Here is a 16923-nt window from a genome sequence, read left to right on the forward strand (position 1 = left end):
TCCTTGTTTTTTTATGGAGTCTTAATCCAGTATGTGCCAATATTCAGAGGAAGTTAAAGGTTAATGTGTGGAAAAACTAAGTCCTTAACTTTCCCCACTGTAATTTTCCAGGCTGCACGAGGTTCTGATGGAGCTTCAGCAGCAGCAGCTACAGCAGCTCTCTGATTGGCTGACGCTGACGGAGGAGCGAATCAAAAGCATGGAGACGGAACCAGCAGCTGATGACTTTGATCTCTACAAGGACAAGATAGAAAGACATAAAGTAATATAATTATTTCCATGAACACAATGTTTGAGCATATTTCATAGACGTACAAGCTGATGTTATTCGCTTACAACATATCGTTGTGGTGCTGTAATCCTAAAATCAAATTTTTTTTTTTTAATTAATCAACATTTTCCATGTTGATGTGAAATTCTCTACCAGCTCAGTTTAAAGGCAATTATACAATTATCAGTTTTCATCATCCTTTAACTTCCTGTTTGGTTTCCTGATCAGGAACTTCAGAACGACTTGGAGGCAGAGCAGGTGAAGGTCAACTCTCTAACGCACATGGTTGTCGTGGTGGATGAGAACAGCAGTGAGAGTGCCACTGCTGCCCTGGAGGAGCAGTTGCAGGTGAGGTACCATGCTTTAAATTTGAAAAAAGACGATTGATACGTGCAGATCTACATCTAGCTATACTATACGTACATGGATGATTATGGATGTCAGTTTGCTAGTAGCCTGAAACTGATTTAAGTTGAATATATTTTTCAGTCTTTGGGTGAGCGCTGGGCAGCAGTGTGCCGCTGGACGGAAGAAAAGTGGCAGAAGCTGCAAGAAGTTTTCCTAGTGTGGCAGCAGCTTTTATCTGATCAGGTATCAGATATTTTCCTCCCTGTTAAATAGTTTATTGAGAAAAAAACTAACTAATACAACACACAAGAAGCAATCCTACCTAGTGTTTGAGTTTAAATACAGCAATAATAATTTTAAAGTGATACATTTGCTCTTTCAAATTGACTGTTTCTCATTTTTTTTTGCAGCTCTGGATATTTTTATTTTGTCTAAAGATGCAGCATATAAAGCTATAAATGCTATTTACTTTATAAGTGAAATTTTATAGATATTTCTTTCCTTTTAGAGCTTGATAAGAGATTGGTTGGCAGAAAAAGAAGAAGCTTTAAATCAAGTACAAACCTGCAACTTCAGAGACCCCAGTGAAATGAATGCTAATGTGCGCCAGCTGACAGTGAGTTGGAAAATCGAATTATCCTCAGTTTCTGAAACTTTTATGCTCATTTCCTGAATAAGTCTGGATACTAACAACTTTCTGTTTCCTGTAAAGAATATCTTCATATAGCGGCCTAATTTTGTGTTAAATCATCAAATAAATATATTAATTTGCAATTAAATGAAAAGTTTTAACCTTTTTTTTCAAATTAAAACTACAATTACAGAACATTGTCTATGTATGGAACAAAAACTCAGACAAAGGCCTACAAAGGTGCTCTGATGATTGCTTAGATGTACAGTAGGTTTAATGTTCACCAATTGTAGACATTTTTTTTCTTACAGTGGAACGACTATTTAAAGACCTCATCTACAACCTTTTTTCAGAAGGCCTCATATAACTCATTTATTTCCAGAAAAATGTCCGGTTTCATTAGATAGTCAGCAACCAATATCCAGTGTCTGAAGTTTAAATTGTATGCTAGAGATATATGCATTACTTCGACCTTGTGTAATACAGCTGCATGGGGTTGTAACCCCTCTAATTGGTAATAGATGTAGTTTTGTCTGAATTTATTTTTTAACAGAAACTGGATTATGTTTTTAATTGTCCAAGTTTATATTTAATGCCCATATATGCAAACACATTCACAGGCTGCCATAGGGTATCCTCATTATTTCACATGCCTTTAAACTATAGAAATTGAACTTTTTTCATTCTTAATTGGTGCTAGAATTAAGGTTATATATGTGTTTGTTCTCTTAGATTTTAAAAGAAGATATGGAGAAAAAGAGAAGGACCCTGGATAAACTGTCTGATGCAGGTCAGGATGTTATGCAGCTGCTCCAAAGCGCTGAAGCAGCTGCTAAGATTGAGGCCGACACAGAGGAGCTGACGCACCGATGGGACGGCCTGGTTCAAAAACTAGAGGACTGCTCCTTCCAGGTGTGTACTCGAAAATACTGACTGTTGTAGGTTTGAATGAGATTTGCTAATAAAAAAGAAGAAAAATAAAGAAGGCGATAGTAAAACTTTTCATGGTTACTTTTTTTTCTTTAATGTTTTCCGTTAACTAAATTTCAGTAAAGATTTTCTGTCTTTTTTTTTTCCCCCCTTGTATGCTCCAACTCACAGGTAATGGAGGCTGTGACAGATGCTGGAATGACTCAGGTGGAGGAAGAGTTGATGGTGGATACTGCTGCAGCTGCTTCTTCTGCTATCGACCAGGAGTTAGCCCAACCTGCTCCTGCTAAAAAAAGATTGGTGGAGACCGATGCAGAAATCAGACGACTGTAAGCCTACGTTATACTCTTGTATATTAGGGGGAGTGGCAGCTGATTGGTTAGGGCATAGAACTTGGAATCCTGTGGTCTCTTGCTCTTTGAGCAAGACCCTTAACCCCATGTAATATAAATGCAGAGATGAATTTCTCCAATGTGAGATCAGTAAAGTTAAATTATTATTAAATAATAGACAATAGACAGACGTGCAAATGTTAAACTGACACATTACCTCCTGCAGGTTTGAAAATAAGCTCTCGGACTTGATGGGGTGGATTCAAACCTGGAAGACATCGGCTCAGTCACTGTGCTCCACACATCCTGAAACTACAGCTGATGCAACAGACATGCAGGAGGAACTAAAAGTAGGAGGTTAACCATTAATGAATAGGCAGAGAGTTTCATTTTAAACTGCACTTTACTAATGCTGTATGAATTATTGTTTATTGGCTACTTTAGGAGCTGGAGATTCAACTAAAAGAGAAGGAAAGCGCAGTGAGTGAAATGACAAAAGAAGGACGCACCCTGATGGACCAACTTGAGAGAGGTAAGAACAGCAAATTTTCCTGGTATGCAATAAAGAAAATGCTACATTAGAAAAATATAGATTTTAAACAAAATTATAAAAGAGGTGTTGGATGCATATGAGCTTTTGTAAAACTGTTTTTTATTTAGGTAAAAAATAGTCAGCGATTAAACAAAAGTACTTTGCAATAAATATTAAAATTTCCTCTTAAGCTGTGTCGTTTCCATACGATCTGTGATGTTTTCCAGGCATTTCTATTTTATTTAGTGTTAAATGTCAATAGTACAAGTGCATTTGAGTATTTTATGGAAAAATAAATAATATAATGTCTAAGCCTACAAGCATGCAGTAAAACTCTAGACTTTATATGCCTGCTTTGCTCTAGCAGCAGTGGAGCAAGAGCAGGATTTCTACCATGGAGTTTCTTCCATTAAATCCTGTTTTATTGCATCACCTTGGAGCATATTTAACATTTCGAACTCAACAATGGTGCACACTTCTGCTTCAAATGTGTTAACTTTTCAAATATCTTTTTGATCTGCAGAGGGAGCGGATGTTGATGCAGTGAGGGAAAACATAGACCTGATTCAGACCGAGTGGGATGTCTGTGGCAGGGAGCTTCAGGCCGCTTCTGACAGGGTTCACACTCGGACCCGGATCAGACAGGTTTCTGCACAGCTCGCTGACCTCGACCAGATCTTGGAGAAACACGACCAGTGGTTGGCTGAAACTTCACCTGTAGACAGCTGCGGGGAGGTTGAGCTGAGAAATTTGAGAGGAGAATGTAAGGTAAGATTTATCACTTGTAAGGATTTACTCTACTTTCCTTGATGACTCAGTTTATTGCTTACTATGATATCTGTATCTAGTGGAACATATTTATTCTGTCAAATCAGCATTTGTTCACTGAATGTGTCTAAAACTGTTTTACCTTAGTCCTTCAACATCTGAGCCAAATGCTGTAACACAGGAAGGTAGGAAGGAAACTTAATTTAGTTTTAAAGGGAGGCCAGCAACAAGCTGACATGTGTCTGTGTGGGCCCCACACTTGGGCTCACCTTTATGATTGGTGTCAGAGCTCCTTCATCTGCAGGGATCTTGGAGTAGAGCAGACATTAATAGTCCACTGAGGTTCAAGTATCCGATTACTCCTGTGGTTTCTTCCTTTGGCTGATTTGTTCCTAAACTCCTGACAAATCTCTGCGATGCATGTCTGGATGCTGAAGGCTTTTGTGAACGTTCTCCTTCATGTTGTGTCCCCAGGCCCGTCTTGCTCAGGTCTCTGCCTTCGGTCCACAACTGGAGCAGCTGTCCTCGGAGGCAGGAACACTTGGAGCGGTGCCCTCTCTGAAAGACAACCTGGTTGTGGTTTCTGCACATCAGTCCTCCACGCTACAGCAGCTGCAGAACAGAGAAGAAGAAATGAATCAAGGTCAACATGCTTGCTTTTACACAGTCCATTGCTGTAGTAGTATTACTCTTTAGCCTTTTACTTTGATAGGTCATTTAGTAGCACATTGCTGTGGAGTGATCCTAAAATTATGTTGTTTAAAAAAAAAAAGAAACTTCACAAAAGTGTGATCTTCATTCGCAGTAAGCTTTCTCAGCTCTGATACTTGTAAATGAAATTAGTTGGTAAAAGCCTGCTTTGTTTGAGAACATCAATTAACAAACAGCATAAAGATCAAAGAGAACAGAAGTCGGCTCATAAATAAGGGCATAGATAAAATGGCCTAGCTGGAAGTCTATAGGCTTTACCTGTTCACCAGTGGATGAGACAAAATTTAAACCTTTTGGGCTTCATCCAAAGCTCTGGGTGGTTCACTATTCCACAGTGAAATGCGTCAGTGGCAGCATCATTCTGAGGGGAATGTAATATTTAGGGAAGGGAAGCTGGTCAGAGTGGATAAGGATGGATGGAGCTAAATACCCTACTACCCTGGAAAAAAACCTACAACACTTGAAACAAAAGAGCAACAGTTCTTCACTAACATTACAGATGTAGATAAGATTAATTTGATCAAAAACCAGACATGTTTATTAGAATGGCTCAGTAAAAGTCTAGACCTGAATCCAATTGCCACTGCCACAGAACTACAGCCTTGTAAGTATGGTGCAGCTTTGTTGCCAAAGCAACAGCTGTTCTATTTCATCCCTACTGACCGCCAGAGGCGGTGCTTCAAGCACTGAATGATCATTCATGCGCATGCGCAGGTCGAGTATTAATGACAACAAAGTCAGCTGTGACCTGCCGGGGACCCACGTGACTCTATATAGTCACGTGGCACCCGGCAATCAATCACTTTTGTTCTTCTCGCGCGCAGGTGTGTTGAGTACAGGAGTGTGGTCGTGTGAAGCTGGTTGCTTCTGTGTATACCACTAGTTTCCTGGCTGCTTGTTGCTGGTAGCCCCGTGACCGGGTTTGGTCGGAGCTGCGGGTAAGTCTCGCCCTCCAGGGGCTGCACAAGCTGCTTTCACCTTACCAGATCTGCGGTGACTGGTAAGTTTTCGTTCTTTTCTCAGCAGTAGTTTACTGTTCGCTTTGATTTGCCACGTTAATTTTGTGGCTCTTTTGACTCACGGTAGCGTTTCTGCTCGCGCTGAGTTGTTTTCAGTTTGTTTGCCTAAGCCCACCAGTAGCGTTTCTGCTCGCGTTGGGTTCTTCTATAGTTTGTTTATCTACACTCACCAGTGGCGTTTCTGCTCGCGCTGAGTTGTTTTCAGTTTGTTTGCCTAAGCCCACCAGTAGCGTTTCTGCTCGCGTTGGGTTCTTCCATAGTTTGTTTATCTACACTCACCAGTGGCGTTTCTGCTCGCGCTGAGTTGTTTTCAGTTTGTTTGCCTAAGCCCACCAGTAGCGTTTCTGCTCGCGTTGGGTTCTTCTATAGTTTGTTTGCCTAAACTCACCAGTGGCGTCTCTGCTCGTGCTGAGTTCATCTTTAGTTAATAATCGAGTCGCCAGTAGCGTTTCCTGCTCGTGTTGACTTGTCCTTGGTAGCAGGCTGATCACGCCTTTCAGCAGTATGATGCTGGATAATTTATGTTGCTCGACCTGTCTGGCTCCACTTCAGCCGGATGACGGGCATGACTTGTGTCCCTCCTGCCTCGGTGTGGAACATCTCCGGGAGGCGCTGTCAGATGACGCTTGCCCCAACTGTCGCGTCATGCCCCGGTCGGTCAGACTGGATCGGTTGGCTGCACTGGAGCAGCCTACCGACTGGGCGGGCGCTTCGCCGCGTGCTCGTTTGCCGATGGAGAAAGCGGTGTGCAAACGATCTACTGTGGCTGCACCTTCGGTACCGACAAAGCGTGCTAGACGGACCGATGCAGGGAGGTTGTCCACCAGAGTGGATCATCTCACTACTGAGCTGGCCCAAATGAAAGCCCTCCTCCAGTCCTTTCAGACTGCTGGTGATCGCGGCACGGCTCTCCCTACCGAGCAGGATGAAACGTCAGTCAATGACGACGATGCCGTTTCTGTGGCGGCCTCTGGCACCCATTTCTGTGAGGACCTTCCGGAGCTGGGCTCCGGGGCCTCTGGGTCGGACTCCATTGCCTCCCAGGAGGATGCGGGGGAGTCTGTGACATCCGCTATTCGAACGGCTCTTGCCCGTTTACAGATTAGTGTTCCTCAGGCCCAGCCTGCGGCTTCCAGCGCCTTCTTTAGGCGCAGTAGGTCAGAGACTGCCTTTGTGGTTCCTCCCTCGGCGGAGTATGTGCGGGAACTGCATGCTTGCTGGTCAGACACCAAGGCGTTTTCACGTCTGACGACGGATGGCAGGGTCCTGGCAGCTATGCAGGAGGCACCCAAGGTTGGCTTGGGGCAGATGCCAGCGGTGGAACCGGGCATTGCCTCTCTTATAATCCCGCCTGATGAGGCCTTGCGGCCCAATGCCCGTTGTCCGCGTCCTCAGTGCCGTATTACCGACGACCTTCTCTGTAAGGCCTATGACTCTGGGGCCCGCATGGGCCGGATTGGGAACTCTCTCTCCCATCTTATGCTGGCCCTGTCTTCCTCCTTGGAATCTGTTCCGCTGGATCATGCCACGCAAGGCCTGGTTGATGCATCTCTGCAGGCCTTTGCTCTTATGACGAGGGAACTTGGACGCACACTCCCCACACTGGTTCATGCTCGCCGCCAGGTCTGGTTGGCGCAGTCACCACTAACTGAGCCTTGTAGGAGGACCCTCCGGGCCCTGCCTGTGGTCCCGGGGGAGCTTTTTGGTTCAGCAGCACTGGACGCCTTGGGCCGTACGGCTCAGGCCTCTAGAACGAGGCAACAGCTGGCAGGGCTTCACAGACGTGATCGCCAGCCAGTAAGCACCTGGGCAGCTGCGGGTCCTTCACGGAGGTCTTTAGTGCCTTCTCCTTCTCCCACTGAGCCCCAGGGTCTGTTACCAGGTCAGAGATCGGTCCAGAGACCTGCTCTAGATCGGAGGAACAGAGCTCGAGACCAGGCTGGGACGAGGTCCTTTCATCCCTTTCGAGCCGCGCAGTCTGGCCGGCGTCCTCCCGGGCCTTCGAAGGGCCGGGGGACCCGCAGATGATGCCTTAGGGCCGGCGGTCGGTTATTTTTCCCCGGGACAGCTCAGCTTCTGGGCTGCCCACACCCCGGACTTGTGGGTGTTGTCCACCCTGTCCCGGGGGTACCGTCTTCAATTCCGCCGCCGGCCACCTATCCCTGGCCGGGTCAGGATGACTGTGATCCACGACCCGGTGAAGGCACAGGCACTGAACCAAGAAATCTGCACCTTGCTGGCCAAGGGTGCTATAGTGCCTGTGGACCCCCTGCTGGATCCAGCGGGCTTTTATTCCACGTATTTTCTGGTTCCGAAGAAGACCGGGGGCTTGCGTCCAGTCTTGGACCTCAGAGGCCTGAATGTGTACTTGAAGGCCATGCCCTTTCATATGCTGACCACCAAGGAAGTGTTGCAGGCGATTTCCCCGGGCGATTGGTTCACTTCCATAGATCTCAGGGATGCTTATTTTCACTTTCCGATCGCTCCGCCCCATTGGCGGTTTCTTCGTTTTGCTTTTCAAGGGAGGCATTTCCAGTTCAGGGTCCTCCCGTTCGGACTTTCGCTGTCCCCCAGGGTGTTCACCCGATGTGTTGCAGCGGCCCTCTCTCCTCTGCAGGCACAGGGATTGAGGATCCTCCCATATCTGGACGACTGGCTCATTTGTGCTGCGACGTGGGACCAGGCGGTTCGAGATACTCGGTTAGTGCTCCATCATGTGGGATGCTTGGGCTTGCAGGTGAACATGGAGAAAAGCAGTCTGACCCCCTCACAGGAGACTGTCTTCCTGGGCATTGCCATGGATTCCATCTCAATGACTGCTTGCCCGTCACCCCAGCGGGTGGACAGTATATTGAGCGTGCTCCCGGAATTCAGGCGCGGCATGGCGCTGCCTCTTGTGCGGTATCTTCGACTCTTGGGCATGCTTACAGCTGCGTCCGCCGTAGTGCCCTTGGGGCTGCTGTCATTGCGGCCCCTCCAGATGTGGTTGAACAGCTTGAATCTGGATCCCACACGGAACACTCATCGTCTCAGAAGACTTCGGGTGGGGCCTCAGTGTCTTCAGTCTCTGTCCCAATGGAGGGTGAGGTTGTTTATGACCACAGGGGTCCCGCTCGGTTCCCTCCCGTGTCGTCGGGAAGTTGTGTTTACAGATGCATCCTCCACGGGCTGGGGTGCAACCTGGCGGGGTCAAATGGCACAGGGGACATGGTCCCAGCGGCAGGGCAGGGAACACATCAATGTCCTGGAGTTACAGGCTGTACTTCTGGCTGTTCAGAGCTTTCTTCCAGGCTTGCGGGGGAAGCACGTGCTGGTGAGGTCAGACAACACCACAGTGGTCTTTCACATCAACCACCAGGGGGGCACGAGGTCAAGGAAACTGTTGTGCTTGACTCGACGGCTTCTGACCTGGGCAGCTCCACGCATAGCCAGCCTCAGAGCAGCCTACATCCCAGGGCCGGAGAACGTGCCAGCAGATTTTCTATCCCGTCAGAAGCCGCTTCCAGGGGAGTGGAAGCTTCACCAAGAGGTGGTGGAGTGCATCTGGAAGGTCTTTGGCAGGGCGGACGTGGACCTCTTTGCCTCAAGGGACGCATTTCACTGTCCCCTTTGGTTCTCGTTGGACAACAGCAGCCCTCTGGGCCACGATGCTCTGGCACATGACTGGCCCCGGACCCTCCTTTATGCCTTTCCGCCATTCAGCCTACTTTTTCAGACTCTCCTCAGGGTACGTCAGGAGGGGCACAGGGTCCTGCTGGTGGCCCCCTACTGGCCAGCGAGGACTTGGTTTCCTCTACTGTGCGAGCTCAGCTCCGGCTCGCCAATGCGTCTCCCCTCCAGGAGAGACCTTCTTTCTCAGATGGGGGGTCAGATCTTGCACCCCGAACCGGACCGGCTCCAGCTCTGGATTTGGCCCCTGCAAGGCCGGGGTCCACCTTCTCAAGATACACTGGGTCCATAGGGCATACAATGGCTAATGCATGGGCGCCGTCCACGCGAGCTGTCTATGCTAACAAGTGGACGGTCTTTGCGACCTGGTGCCGTGATAGAGGGCAGGACCCGGTGCAGTGCTCAGTTTCTGACATACTGACCTTCCTGCAGGCATTGCTGGATCAAGGACGGTCCCCATCTACCTTAAAGGTGTATGTGGCTGCCATTTCCTGTTGGCATGTTGGGCTGAATGGTTGTTCTGTGGGCCGAGACAAGGATGTTGTACTGTTTTTAAGAGGTGCTCGGCGTTTGCACCCACCCAACCGCCCTGTGGCACCGGCGTGGGACCTTTCTCTTGTGCTCGAGGCTCTTCGGTCCCTCCCATTTGAGCCCCTGGCGTCGGCGGACCTCAAATGGCTCTCACTGAAGACTGCGTTCCTTTTAGCTATGGTTTCCGCAAAACGTGTAGGGGAGTTACAGGCTCTCTCGATAGCCGAACCCTGCTGCCGGTGGAATCCTGATGGCTCAGGCATTACACTGTGGGCTGACGTAGCATTTATTCCTAAGGTATCACTGCCAGCAGGCAGCACCCAGCCTCTCCATCTTGCCCGGTTTGACTCCGGAAGTCCCTCTGAACCACTGTGTCCTGTCCGTGCCCTTGAGACATACATCAATGCCACGGCATCCTTCCGAAAGACAAATAGCCTTTTTGTTTGCTACGCTGGCTCACGGAAGGGTCAGGCACTTTCTAAGCAGCGACTTGCACACTGGGTTGTGGATTTGATCTCCAAGGCTTATGCCTTGCAGGACCGGCCACTGCCGGCGGGAGTGAAATGCCACTCTACAAGGGGCATGTCGACATCGTTTGCTGCTATGACTGGGGTGCCATTGGATGTTATATGCCGTGCGGCCTCCTGGAAGTCACCTAGTACCTTTACTCGGTTCTACAGGGTGAATGTGGCTGCGCCCCATCCGCTTCAGGGAATCCGAGCAGCATGCCTCTACATCACATTAGGTGGGTGGTGTAGTCGTTGTTCCTTGAATGTTGCTGATTCCTCGTGACCTTGTTGATATGAGTCATCCAGTGCTTGAAGCACCGCCTCTGGCGGTCAGTAGGGATGAAATAGAACGAAAGTTACTACCGTAACTACGGTTCTATGAATCCCGGATGACCGCCAGAGTGCTTGGTCCCTCGGAATCTCTGCTTTCGCGAGAAGATTGAGGGATTGATTGCCGGGTGCCACGTGACTATATAGAGTCACGTGGGTCCCCGGCAGGTCACAGCTGACTTTGTTGTCATTAATACTCGACCTGCGCATGCGCATGAATGATCATTCAGTGCTTGAAGCACCGCCTCTGGCGGTCATCCGGGATTCATAGAACCGTAGTTACGGTAGTAACTTTCGTTTTCCTTTTCCGTGTTCATCACCAACACCGAAGAGGTGCTTAAACAAACTCCAGCTGTGGCAGGGCTTCAGGGGTGGATAAGATCTACTGAGTACAGCAGGTCTCGGACGGAGTGGTGCTGATGTGGTCGACATGCCTCTTCAGCATCGCATGGCTTAGGGGAAGCCGGTCCAGGAGTATGGAGCCTGTGGCCCTTTACCAGGGGCCATCTAGTATCTGTACAAGTGGAGGAGGAGTTTAGTCTAGATTGTCGACATTAAATTGGACTCAGACAGGGCTGCCGTTGTCTCCGATTCTGTTCACAACCTGTATGGACAGGATTTCTAGGCCAAGCCAAGGACATGAAAGGGGTCTTGTACCAGCGGATTTCATGGATGCTTTTTGTAGAGGATGTGGTTCTCCTGGCTCCCTCCTGCTATAACCTACAACATGATGACGATCAGCTGCTCTAAGTCCTAGGCCCTGGTTCCCAAGCCTCAAAAAAGTGGCTTGTCCCCTTCAGGTCAGAGGGGTTTGAGTATCTTGGGGTCCTGTTCACAAGTGAAGGCAGAATTGGAAAAATCGAGAGAGGAGAGAGGAATCAATGCGGCTTCAGCCGTAATGTGGACGCTGCACCAGTCTATTGAGGTGTAGAGAGAGCTGAGCCAAAAGGTGAAGCTCTTAATTCACCGGTTGGTCTACAATTCTGCCCTCACCTGTGGTCATAAAATCTGGACCATGACCTCAATGAGCTTCCTTCTAAGGTTTGTCAAAGAAAAGGAAGTCTGGGAGTCTCTGCTGACACTGCTGCCGCCACAATCCGGTCCTGAATAATTGTAAGGCGACAAGTATGAGTACAGGATAAAATGTTACTTCATTTAGGGCCAAAATCATCTTTCAAACACTAAGCCAGTTAGTTTTTAGAACAGATTAGTCAGATTTAAGCCATTCTTGATCTTCTGTTTCAAAATAAATATCCCTCATTACAGCAAATATCTTTTCTTTATCTGTGATCTTAAACCAGAGATTTCATAATATCTAACATCATTACAGCCACACAGGAGCTACGCAAATTTAACATCGGCTTTTTTAAAATAAATTATCGTCTGGTCTGAGGTAATAATAGCTCATGCCCATATATGGTCTCTTGATACTCACTGATTTACAACGGCATGCCTGAATTCTATTATAACTTAAACGTCTTTTGGCTGGTTTCTACCTGAAAATAAAAGTTCGATACAAACCAGTTCTGGAAATCAGTCGGTATTTGAATTCTTGAACCAGCGTTTGCTGATCTCAGCCAGATATTATCCCATAAGGGAAGACCTGAATACCCTCTTGAACATAAGTCTGTTTAAGTGTGTGGTTTGCAGTGCCTCTGAGCTTTTAAAGCCTGCTTTCTTGGCACAGTCTTTAGTAAATCTATTTTGTTTCCACTTGAGGGTAGTCTGGTTCTAGTGGGGGCCTCTCTATCTTTAACTTTCCCTTCCTCTCTGTGTAAACACGGGTCGATTATGGAAGCATTAAATCACCTGGTAATTAACAGGCAATGAAACAGGAGGCAGGGGAGACAGTTATGTAGCAGAGCAGGAAGTGCGGAAAGACGTGTGATGTTAAATATTCATCATCCAACCTTAAAGTGGAAATCATACAAAACAGACAACTCTGGTTATTTAATAACCTTTTACAAAAGGGTTAGTATTTTAAGGCAGTATTGTGTTTTATTTCTTTCCCCTCTGTTAATCTTCTGAAAACTTAGATGTCCTTTCATTTTTCTCAAGCCTTGGCCGGTGTTGAAGCCACCCAGGTGGCTCAGGATGCAGTGCAGGGTCTGGAGGCCAGGTTGGCTGCGTTAAAAGAAGGGATCGTAGACATGCATACAGCAGAAGGGGCAGTGGAGCGAGCCCAGGTGGGTACCCTCGATAATGAAGCTGAAATGCAGAGTTTGTTGAAAACAATAAATTGCATCTTTGTTTTCTTAATTTCATGTTTTTCTATTTATTTATTTATTTATTTATTTTTTATTCTCTTCTAATGATTATGTTATAGAATGTATAAACAAGTAAGCTGCAGATTTGCAGGTTTTATATGCTGACATGACTGAAATCTGCAGATATTTTTTTGCAGTTTTGTTTTACTCTGTGAGTAACCAGTACATCACTTAAGCGTCATTGTTTGCCTGTCCTGTGGTTACCTTCACACAATAGGTCTTCTTATCACAGTTTTAAATTGCGCAACAGGTAAAGGGTGTGTGTGTGTGTGAACGTGCCTCTTATGCTTTTTTTTTTCACATAAACATATGTTTTGTAATGTGTGTGTTTTTGCATTCTGAACATTCGTCTCCTCCCCCATTGTCAGTGGAATGTGGCTCAGTCTGCACTCTTGTTGTTGTGGCAGATAGGACGGCGTGCATGGGAGAGGTGGGGAGGGGTGGGGAGGTGACACATTCTGGGCTGCGTGCCTGTGCATGAAGCACACAGCTCCATGTGGAGCCTGCCAGACGCAACATACAGGCTAATGACAGCATCGCAGAGATCATTCAGCTGTTCGTCTGAGAGGAGATGTCAATGATTATTAGAACTTTTTTTTTTTTTTATTCACATTTGTTTCTACACGTGTTGTTAATTAAGCATTTCTAAAACAATTACTGAAAATTAAACACATTTGTTTTTCCTTTTGTGACATTTTTTAAATCATGCTTTCAGATTTTATGAGTCAGTTTTTACAATACGTTGAAAATCTAGGCTCATAAATCTATCTCACACCGAATAAAATTGCAGGAAGAACAAAGACGTGAGTTTAGTGATTAAGGAATCTAAGAATGTAATCACTTATAGCATTATTTCCGATAAAGCAGATAAATGTTTCAGAAATTCTGTCTTTTACTACCATTTTTAGAACTGCTAAATTTAGGAGAGTATTATGAATATCTTTTAACTTGGAAAAATTGATTAAAGAAGGGTTGTAAATCCTGGTTTGAATTAGGGCGGAAAAAAGTCCAGTGAGAGCATATAAAAGTAGTTTAACTTGAAGACTTCCTTACTTCCTTACTTACTTACTTATACTAATTGTAGAAATATCTGCCATAGATTTATGATGGTCTTTAGTGTTTTATATATTGAATAAATGTTTAAGATCTTAGGAATATCAAAAGTTATGTATTTCTCATGAAAACAAGCAGGAACGCCATCCATTCAGCATTTTTTCTAGTTTTGGAACCATTTTTAAATGTCCTGACTGATCTTTTGTACATTTTTCAGGGCCTGTGTTTGGAAATTGAACAAACACAACAAGCAACCGATCCGGCTGAACTACAGAAATGGAGCCAGCTCTCATCAAGGGCTCGTGAGGAGCATGGCATGCTGCAGTGCATTCTGGGAAGCATGAAGGACAACCAGGTAGATAAGCTGGTTTATTGCTCTTGGTGTTTTTATTTTTTCCTCCATGTATAGATGTGTTTTTACCTCTTTGATTTCAGGTACGTTTAGAGCAAGTGGAGCGTTGGCTGGATGCCGTGCAGGAGCTGTTGTCTAAGGACGCCTCCGGCCTGGGTGATGCAGAGAATCTGCAGGCAGAACTTAATCAGTGCAAGGTATATAGATAATAAATAGAATAAACAATTTCCTTTTGATTTTTACAACTGATTTATCAAACTAGGATCTATTGTCAGTTTCTGTCCATTTGTTTAAACAATGTATATTTCTAGCCTTACTGGTCAGTAGATGTATAGAAGGAACTTGACACCATTATGAGGGCACACACTGTAAAACAAAAAACACTAATATTGTTAAGCAAAGGCTATTTTTGCCCAATTTATTCATGGATAATTTGTTTATAGACATCTCTGTAAACCCTTTTCTTTTCTCTGAACTAGGAGTATGTGAGTGAGATGGAGCAGATGAAACGTTCACTAATGCAGATGGAAGAAAATGTAAAGTCTGTGCAGGCATCAGCAGTCCCAGGACTGGCCCTGTGGGGGCAGGATAAGTTGGACCAGTGTGAAGGAAGATGGACCAAACTTAGTCAAGAGGTGACAAATAAACTAAACCTGCAAATTTCCATTGAAAAAGTACCTGATTAGTATTTCTTTTTTTATTTTCACTATTTATTTTCGGATGTGAATATATTCTCATCGGATTAAAGTAATATTTTGAAATGTTTTTGTTTTTTTTTGGCTGTCTGACATACCATCATACATGTCAGTAAATCAAATATTAGACAAATTAACTTTTTCAGTAATTCACAAAAAATGGAAGGTTATGTTTCTGGGTAATAAAAGTTTGGTTTATTGCACATTTATTGAAATTAAAATTTGAGCTGTGATTACTTAGGATATCATCTTTTAAAAACTCTGAACAAAAATGTTGCGTAACACTAATTCAGATGGAGTTTTGTAATTCCTGTATCCACCCATCCACAGAAGGGCAGTTCAATTCAATTCAGTTTATTTATATAGCCCCAATTTACAACACATGTCATTTCTTGGCACTTTACAATTAAACCAGATCATACAGTCAAATTCGAAGTTTTCTATCTAAGGAAAACCAGTTCATTGCATCGAGTCAATGACTCTGCAATCCCTCACACCAAGCAAGCATGCAATGACAATGGAGAGGAAAACTCCCTTCAGCACTACCAGTGTGAGCCATGTGGGCAAGTCATCAAGAGTCATTGCTACGGAAACTGGCTATATGCAAGAAAATAGTAAGATAATAATAATAGAAAGTTAAGTGGAAGTAAAAAAAGATGTGGTATAAAAAATTACCAAAATTATATAACCAAAAGAAAATCCAACTAGAGCTTCTATAAGAAATTTGTGAAACACAGACAGGAATAAAAGAACAAACGCATATTTTGATAAAACATAACCCTAAAAACATTAATGCCGATACAGGAACTTCATTTTTTAAAACTTTTTTAGGGGGGCCACATGCCGAAGGCATGGCCCACCTATTACTATTGCACATATTTATTCCGCGTATTATTATTATTAGGGGGGCCACATGCCGAAGGCATGGCCCACCTATTACTATTGCACATATTTATTCCGCGTATTATTATTAGGGGGGCCACATGCCGAAGGCATGGCCCACCTATTACTATTGCACATATTTATTCCGCGTATTATTATTATTATTAGGGGGGCCACATGCCGAAGGCATGGCCCACCTATTACTATTGCACATATTTATTAGGGGGGCCACATGCCGAAGGCATGGCCCACCTACTACTATCTCACATATTTATTCCGCGTATTATTTTTATTATAGCTTATAGTTCTCCTCGCCACCAAAAACTTCGGCGCGTAACTAGTCACGCACCATTCGTCGGATCGGGTCCAAAGTTGGAACACGCGTCGGGACCAATGGTGCGATGCGTGCTTGTATAAAACTTTCTCATTAGTCCGAAGGTTCGCGAATTATTAGCGAAAACGTCGCAAAAAAAATCCCATAGGAAATGAATGGGGAGAGGAAAAAAACAGCATAAAAAACAGCGCTTCACTGTGTTGGCATACATTCACGTAGAAAAACAGTTTAAAGCTCAGTTTGTAGATAAATCCTTCGTCTGCATAAAACTGAAGACGGCATGTTGATAACTGCTACGGTTTTTGTATAATCAGACCTCAAGCGCCACAAAGTTTTGGCAAAATCCAGCCTTCTAGAGTGGAGAGACTGAAAAGCTAGAGTGTGAGGCAGCCGTTTTTTTAAGACCCAAAAACATTTTAAACTCGCCCTCACGGCCACATATTTATAGCTAGAGTCACCATTTTTGGTCAGTTTTTAGACTGAAATCTCTGGACCCACACAATGTCTTCGGAATTACGGTAGGATTAATACTTTTCCTTAAAAACCCTCCAGACCGACCTCAAGTCGATGAAAATCAGAGCCGTTTTTCATTGGTTTTGGAACAGCAGAGGGGAGAAAAACGAATGACATTATGTGTTTTAAACTCGTCATAAATATTGTTTTTGAAAGACACACATACACCAAAGCTGCATGTTGGAGTCGAGGATGGCTGACGCTCACGGTGAAGAATTTTTTGGAATAACTCATAGGTTTTTGCTC

At 45.1% G+C, this 16923-nt stretch overlaps 1 protein-coding gene across 1 annotated transcript in view; it reads left to right on the top strand.

The window, feature by feature from the left end:
* The window catches only part of LOC119781263 (utrophin-like), a gene marked incomplete at its 3' end in the record, with an annotated part of 63217 nt that extends 48329 nt beyond the window's left edge, over positions 1-14888 (top strand). The window contains exons 12-25 of the mRNA XM_038281673.1: positions 112-262; positions 500-619; positions 761-862; positions 1128-1235; positions 1983-2162; positions 2352-2509; positions 2739-2862; positions 2957-3044; positions 3568-3812; positions 4287-4455; positions 12640-12767; positions 14119-14256; positions 14337-14450; positions 14733-14888. Coding sequence (XP_038137601.1) covers positions 112-262; positions 500-619; positions 761-862; positions 1128-1235; positions 1983-2162; positions 2352-2509; positions 2739-2862; positions 2957-3044; positions 3568-3812; positions 4287-4455; positions 12640-12767; positions 14119-14256; positions 14337-14450; positions 14733-14888 — 1981 coding nt within the window. The remainder of the gene's footprint in view (positions 1-111; positions 263-499; positions 620-760; positions 863-1127; positions 1236-1982; positions 2163-2351; positions 2510-2738; positions 2863-2956; positions 3045-3567; positions 3813-4286; positions 4456-12639; positions 12768-14118; positions 14257-14336; positions 14451-14732) is intronic.
* Between the last annotated feature and the right edge of the window lie 2035 nt (positions 14889-16923).

Source organism: Cyprinodon tularosa, unplaced genomic scaffold (assembly GCF_016077235.1).
Source record: "Cyprinodon tularosa strain WSP-4 unplaced genomic scaffold, ASM1607723v1 ctg173, whole genome shotgun sequence".
Lineage (NCBI taxonomy): Eukaryota > Metazoa > Chordata > Actinopteri > Cyprinodontiformes > Cyprinodontidae > Cyprinodon > Cyprinodon tularosa.